General features: G+C 45.0%; 1 protein-coding gene across 1 annotated transcript; it reads right to left on the bottom strand.

The window, feature by feature from the left end:
* Nucleotides 1-2,195: 2,195 nt before the first annotated feature.
* On the bottom strand, nucleotides 2,196-6,954 carry LOC133000622 (inositol hexakisphosphate kinase 2-like). Its single transcript, XM_061070568.1, has 5 exons — nucleotides 6,347-6,954; nucleotides 4,669-4,891; nucleotides 3,999-4,183; nucleotides 3,409-3,584; nucleotides 2,196-3,005 (listed from the first exon to the last, which is right to left on the bottom strand). The coding sequence occupies exons 1-5, from the start codon at nucleotides 6,591-6,593 to the stop codon at nucleotides 2,352-2,354; spliced, it is 1,485 nt and encodes a 494-aa protein (XP_060926551.1). The 5' UTR covers nucleotides 6,594-6,954; the 3' UTR covers nucleotides 2,196-2,351.
* Nucleotides 6,955-7,577: the final 623 nt, after the last annotated feature.

The following is a 7,577-nucleotide window of genomic DNA, read 5'->3' as shown; positions in this document are numbered from 1 at the left end:
ACACACGTATGTAAAAAGCATTGGATAAACCCAGACCCAAAATATAAGTCCAGCCACAGGAAAACTCTTACTTGGTAATTTACTTTCTCAAGATAATGCAGATACACTATTATACACACTGTACACTTACAGAAACATACAAAATATTTCCAGTTTGTGCTTTGATCTCTTTAACTTAATTAAAACACAGTTACTAGTCATAGGGAGCATGGATCTGGGTATGTTGGACCTCATGGGACGAGCTATTCACGTCCAATCCCAGCGAGCCTGACAAATTGAAGAGGTCGCTATTTTAAGCATTAACTGAAACAAGCACATGGTTGTCATAACGTGATGTACTCTGACCAATATATGTCAGAAGTTTCAGAATTACAATTCACATGTAGGTATCATCTTAATAGTGTGGATTCAGAGTGATTGCTCATCTGTGTGTCAGAGAGATGTGCCTGTCAGTCAGTACATTCTACAGAGGGGACACACTGAAGTGGTAGCAGCTTGTGTACTCTGTTGACACAAGCCTGTTTCTGCTTAATAGCTATTCTCCAAGAATGAGTTCTACTGCTGCTCACAGCGCACACATCTCCGCCTTCTCTCTGGCAGTCTGTGTCTGCCTCAGACTGGTTAGATATGACCAGGACTGGCTGAGGCAGCCTGGGATGCGGTCACACACCTCCTGACACAACAGCCCCCACCTCCGCTTCCTACCCTCTCTATTTTAACATAATAAATTCTTCTAGACTGAGGGGAAAAGATCTAAAGATACAGTGTGTTTGGGGGAGCCGTGTCTTGGCTGCACTCCACAGGATTACAGGGTGTCATCACAGGCTTGGCTTGTGCTCCAGTTACTTTGCTGCACAGCAGGTGACGGGACAGGGCTCATTCCGAGCTGCAGTCCCATCATACTTTCCGAGGTATCAGACATGAATTCATCTTTCATGATACACTTGTACTCGGTGCTTCCCAGAAAGAGACCATACATGGAGACAATGATGAGACAACCTCACCTCCTGGATATTTACCTGAAATTTGATTACTGCAACATTTGAATTTTATGTAAACAGGAAACCCGTGGGGTCTCTGTTTAACCCGGCGAGCTTGTCCAGGAGCAACTCTAAATATGAAAGACACCGACTTTAGCACAAAGCAAAGGCTTTAATGTTCTCCTCCAACAGCCTGTGGACAACAGACATATACAAGATAGAGGTATCCAAACATGTCAAATAACAATATTAATCAATATCATTATTATAACATTAACAATATGGAATGTACTACACTCCATCCACATTCTTTTTTTAAATTTAGTTATTTTATGAAACTGTCGAATAAATAAATAACTATATCCTCTGTCTCTGATCACTATATGATTATATTCTCTTTGAGTGAAGATGAACAGGGAGGAAGGATGGCAGAATGAACAGGTAAAAGAGAAGAATGACAGAGTGTGAGCTCACTACCTTTCTTCCCATCGACTGACCTTCTACACATACAACTCCTGCTCTCTCAGATAGCCCTGTCTCGTTCCAAACAACACACATTCAGCAGAATGTGTTTATGTGCATGTTTGTGTGTGCAAAACGCTGACACTTTCTTTGGAATAAGACATAACAAAAACATTTCTTCTGTCTCAGCCTTTAAACTGCCAACTCTATTTTCCTAACAGTGAGGGGGTTAAAACAGATCAATGACAATGGTTAAAATCTCAGTCATATAGACGGCTGCTCTAAATTACACACAGGTGTGTGTCATATCCCGAAGATCAACACGCACGACAGGAACGTCAACAAGCACCGACGGGAAAGGGGTCACCTCGAAGGACAGCTACAACAAGGAGAGGAGGAATCTCTCTCCACCTCTGTAGTCAATTCAATTAAAATATTTATCAGCTCCAAATCATAACATGATCAAACTACCCATTATCTCAAGGCACTTAACATATTAAGGTTGAGACCTTAAAAATTATAGAGAAAACCGACAGCTTCCTCAATGAGCAAGTACTTTGGCAACAGTGGAGAGAAAAAACTCTAACTCTCTAACTGAAAGAAACCTCTAGCAGAACCAGACTCAAAGTGGGCGGCCATCTGGCTTGACCAGTTAGGATGAGCGGACAACCAATTGGAAAGAGAGGAGAGAAGAGAGGAGAAGGGGAGTGGGAGGAGACATAGGCCATAGACCATTACATTTACATAATTACATTTACATAATAACAATAATCGTCTGGATCCTGCAGCTCTGGGATCAGAGATAGCAGCAGGCAGACGGACAGACAGACACACAGAGAGAGACTATAAGTAAAAGTCTGGTTCTTCCACATTTCGGTGTTATTGTCCCTCTGTTTCTGAATTTGTGTGTCATGCCTGGCTTCGGTCTGTGCTGTGGTTCTCCAGCTCAGAGATGATGGTGATCAGGTTCTGGAGGCCGAAGATGTAGCCGCTGTCCTGGCCCTTGTGCACCACGCTATCCTCCGGGAAATGTCTGCAGGTGGTGTGGGCAAAGTCTATCATCTTCACATCCACAACGGGGCCGAGGGGGTCCGAGGGGGACACGCTGACATCCGAGCTCTCACTGCTGCTGCTGGAGCACCTGCTGCCGATGTCACTAGACGCCGAGGGGCCGTAGGGGAAACCAAGCGCACCTGCTACTTCGCTCTCCTCCTCCTCCTCCAGCTCATCCAATTCGGGCTCAGCCTCCACCTCCTCATTTTCCTCATTATCATCTTCTCCGTCAGAGTGTTGAACCTTAGAGCGCCGGCGCGTATGTTTACGGTGGGGCGCGCCATCGTAGATAATGAGCAGAGAACTGGAGTAGAAGCGGTAGGATTCGCAGGCTTCCAGGACAGCTTGCATCTCCTTGAGCCTGAGCAGCACCGGGGAGAGGAGCTCATGTTGCAGACGCTGTCCGCTGTGGAAGAACTGGAACAGAGCCTCTTTGAAGCCAGGCAGGGGCAGCTTACGGCCGTGGTACTTGTTCATGAAAATCAGCTGGCCCGTGTCGGACTGGTACACCTGAAAAAAATGGAGAAAGATGAAGTTAGAAAAGAAAAAATGATTAACTATACTGAAAGTACTGTGTGAACTTGGCTGTTTTCCTGGCACTCATTCTTAAACTTTAGAATTTTGTCCTTTTGTGAGTATTTACAGTATATATAAAATGGGTTTGATCTGAATATGTCATATTAAAGATGGTTAACAGATTAATCTTTATGGCGATATTTCCAGATCTTTGTTGCTGGTTACTTCTTCATAGAACACATGGTCTCAACAAACCTTTTTATGGTGTTTGTGCCGAGCTATTCTGTGCTGGTATAGCTGATTTCATCTAAATAAACTAAACACTTTCCCAGAGGGTAAATCTATATGTTTAAGGCAGTACCATGAACCCAGAGATCACTCTTGGTTTGAAGCCCACCTGCATGCCACACAGACGGACTCCTATTGACGCTGAAGTGCTCTGCTGGCACTTGCGAATCTGCATCTCCTTCTTCTCCTCCGAGGCATCGTCTCCATGCTGCCGCGTGCCCATCTTCAGGTCCAACACGCACGGCATTCTGTGCTTCCATGTCAGGTTCTCTAGCAGGATGAATTCTGGGAAGCTGAGTCAAGGAGGAAACAGTCGAAAAACCAATGGCAACTCTTCTACAATAATATCTTTAAATCAGAATTTAAAATAAATAACTCGGATTAAAAAGATCAACACCTATTTAAGTGTTTCCCCTAATCCATTACACTTGCATATATGCTATTATCAAATCTGTGGCAGCAAATCACAGAGATATCAAGTATCCTACAGGACAATAACTCTCCAGTTAACTGGCTTCAGGTACAACTAATTAACCACTTTTTAAATACATATGCAGGTTTTAAGGTGTTTCGGTGCCATGTATTTTGACCAGATCCCACTGCAAAATGACTCTTCACTCTTTCAACTGGGATTCTTAAAATCTGAATATAAAGAATAAAAAGAGAAACCACAGCAGCGTAGTTGTCAGTGAAGGATACTGTGCTGGGTGCGGTGCTTGGCGTTCTCCTTCATCCTCTGTAGGTGTTGCTGGTGACACTTGAGACTCCAGGGGTTGTGTTTGGGCTGCGGGACAGCGTTACTGTGAGGGTGCTCCTGACTGGAGGGGAGAACCCCGGCCTGCGGCAGCCATGCCAGGTCCACATCCTCCTGCAGCTTGTGAACACTGCGCGTCAGAGGGAGAGAGATCCTTGTTAGTTTTACATACAAAGCAGAAAGGGAGGGGGGGAACTGAGGCTAGACTGTTATATCAAATACGAAGGGCAGCCAGGTGCAATAGAGACTTTTATTCACTGTCATCCTCTGTCCACAAACCTCATCTTCCTTAAGTTTGCAGTTATGTAACCCTGAGGCTGTGAACCTCCCTGAGGCTAACAGGGCTAAGGAGGAGCCTCTAACTGCATTCAGAGCCTGTTTTGCCTGAGGTTATATGTGTGAGTAACTGTGCATCATCAGTCAATTGCTGTGAGTCTACAGACAACAGCTTTACAACTCTTGGGAAACTTTCAATAGCTTTAACAATATCTGTTAGTATCAGAATTTCAGCGGGAAAGTGACTAACTTTCATCCTGCTTGTAATCGACTAGTTCCTTTACTTTATTACAAAATCCCTGAGTTTGCTGCCATCTGCATTTTCGCCTTCGTTCTCACCTCTTGTCCTCGTCTTTGTGTGCGTGGTGGCTTCGGTCATCTTTAATGTCCATGAGCAGTGAGGACTTCACCATATTACCCCACTTTATCAGCTGGCTCTTGTGCTTGCAGTCGGTCGACCAGTCCTTGTTCTCCTGCTCTCCTGCTGGGTCGCTCATGAGGGGGTAGGCGAACAGGCAAAGGTTCCCTTCAACATCCTCCTCGAAGCTCACCGACACCACACCTGAGATAGAGATGGAGAGATAACTGTTAGACATCTGTGTCATGGATCAGCGAAGAGAATGATAAAGTTAAAGCACAATTCAGGTACAAGTATTGAGTGACAAGAGAGTAGGGCAGAGAAACTGAGTGCTCAAATATAGGACAGAAAGGACAGAATGAAAGACTTAAAAAAGAGGAAGAGTTGGTAAAATATAAAATACACAGAGACACACATATTGCTCTCATAAGCAGGTTTTAATGCTAAGAAGCATACAGTAAGTTAGAATAATTAAAAGCCCAAAACCAAATTGCACAAGAATTTTCAGTCATAATTCTGACTGAGGTTGTAACCAATGAATATGCCTCATACAAATACATATATTTGTATATATCAAATAGGAATCACAAAGCACCAGCCCTACATAAACAGAAGAAAAGTTATGTTAATGTGATGCCAACAGAAGAAAAGTTCTTGAATACTCCACATCAAAGTAAAGTAACTCCAATAGCATATTAATATTTTCACATGTTTCCCACTTGTTTGTATGATAAACCTTCTGCACTCTTCATTACAGTGTCACATAATACTGCTGAAGGAGAGGAGTGAGAAAGTACACACGGAAATACAGAGGTGAAAAATGCTGACATGGAAATAAAAGCCCTGGTGCGGCAAAGAAATCCATTGGCTCAGCATGGAAAAGAAAAGATATGACTTTTAATGTTATCCCATGATCAGTCATATTTGTGGTGTATTCTGGAGGTGAGCATGCAAAGCAGAAGTGAGGCTTTTTAGAACATTAGGAGGAATGTGACTACTTGGAATCAACTTTCCCTTCTCACCAGGGCACACATAGAAAACAGGGCTTCTTAGGATCCGGCATATTTTAAAAAAATTCTAAACGACAGCCTTCCACTTCATGGTGGATTTTAAACGGTTCTTTGTGTGGTGTGTTTAGATAAAGTAACAGGTCCAACAGTACATCTAATGTCACTCATTGCTCTTCACATTTTAAATATCCAATATAGTGGTGGTGGTGGTGAGTCTGTTTTTTTATGTTGTTCTTTTTCAGTTCATCTAATCATCTCTATCTCCAACTGCTCTTTGGATTCCTGGATGGAAACGAGGAAGAGTCTCTTCATTCTTCTCATCATGCTGACTGTGCACCAGGAAAGAGAACTGCTGACCTCCTGATTTACCTGTGCTAGTACAGGACAAACAGGACACCACAAGCAGGTGGTCTGTTTGTAGAGTGGCCACTCGCAGCTGCAGCGCCCTCCTGTGGAACAGTTTGGTACATGCAGGAAGGAACCTGGCAAAAGCAGCCGAGCAGGAGCATGGAGCTCTGTTTGCTACATTTACAAACAACCGACAAAAGTGCAGAGCAAGTCTACAACGTCCACAGAGCAGGGAAATAAAGAGAAAGAGAAACACCACACCGCTAAGAGGAGAAACAGAAAACAGACTGTTTGTCATTACCTCTGTACTGGGGGGTGAACTCCCGGATCTCTGCAGGCAGGCTCTTGTAGAACTGATGCTCTCGGGGGATGAGGGGCTTGCAGATGGTCTGCTCCCCGAAGCTCAGGACGCACGAATGCCCCCCCACCTGGTGGATGAAGGGCTCGAGCATCACCCCCTTCTCCATGTAGAGCTGCTGCTGCTGCTGCTGCTGGTTCAGCTGCTTCTCCTTGTCCTCCCGGGCCTGCTCCTCCACGGCCGGGCTCATCCTCCGCTGGCCCTGACCACACTACCGCGGGCATGAGCCTCCTCCCCTATGTGGTATACGCAGACGCATACTTGCTCGTCTTCTGCATGTCCGCAGAAGACGAGTCCGGTTATCCTGCTTTGAGGTGGCGAGGTGTCCCCAGGAGGTATCACAGGCCGGTGTTGTGGAGATCTGCTATGCCTGTGCTGTGGTTCTGTTGGATGAAAACAAAGGGGGGGAAATAGGAGCGACCCATGCAAGCTACGATACAGCGGAGTCTTTAATCCCCTTTCTCTGCTCGGGTGGCGCTGCCTTTGTAGCTAAGGTCGGGACTAGAGCTTCTGCAGCAGATAGAGCAAACAGAGGCAGGTCCTGCTCTGTGCTCGGCTGCACACAGAATGCTCTCTCACAGCTGAGAGAACCTCACAAGCCTGGCGTGGCGCCGCCCCGTTACAGGACATCCACCAATCAGGAGCACGCAAAGCAGGTTGTTGGGTGGTAACCACAGTCTGTGATGGTAACACCTCGAGTGAAAGAAGCAAGCAAACAAAGACGGTGGTGGGAGGGGGTGAGTCTGAGGGGGGGGAAGGGAGAGGGGCTTCAAAACCAGGAGGAAGCATGAACCGGAACTCAGCTGTTTTTCTGTCTGTGTGACAGCAGAGTTTTTAACAACCTGACAGAACAAGCAGCAGTGTGTTTTCATGATGTGGGGGGAGTGAAAAACACACTAACACACAAGTCAAATCTAAACACAATGATGACTTGGCGTGAAGGAGTCTACCGTTTTTGGCAGCCTGTGATTAATGACAGCAACATTAAAGCTGAGGAGGAATGCATAGTTTTCACAGGCCATTTTTGTTCAAGTCTATCGCATACCTGCCTAACAATTTCCTCGAGCAGCCAAAATATATCTTGTTTCATAAATGCTGTTAATGTTAAAAACTGGAAATCAACACAATGCCCTTTAAAGTTTAAACCTACTTAATAAATCTGAAATAATATTCT

Source organism: Limanda limanda, chromosome 4 (assembly GCF_963576545.1).
Source record: "Limanda limanda chromosome 4, fLimLim1.1, whole genome shotgun sequence".
Lineage (NCBI taxonomy): Eukaryota > Metazoa > Chordata > Actinopteri > Pleuronectiformes > Pleuronectidae > Limanda > Limanda limanda.
Note: the sequence above shows the minus strand (reverse complement) of the source record. Positions and strands in the feature narration are given on the sequence as shown.

Excerpts from the sequence above, each read along its gene's own strand:
- LOC133000622 (XM_061070568.1), bottom strand. The coding sequence starts at position 6,593 with ATGAGCCCGGCCGTGGAGGAGCAGGCCCGGGAGGACAAGGAGAAGCAG. Across the intron at positions 4,892-6,346 it reads GTTCACCCCCCAGTACAGAG|GTGTGGTGTCGGTGAGCTTC; the intron begins GTAATGACAAAC and ends TCTCTATCTCAG. Across the intron at positions 4,184-4,668 it reads CACAAAGACGAGGACAAGAG|TGTTCACAAGCTGCAGGAGG; the intron begins GTGAGAACGAAG and ends TCTGACGCGCAG.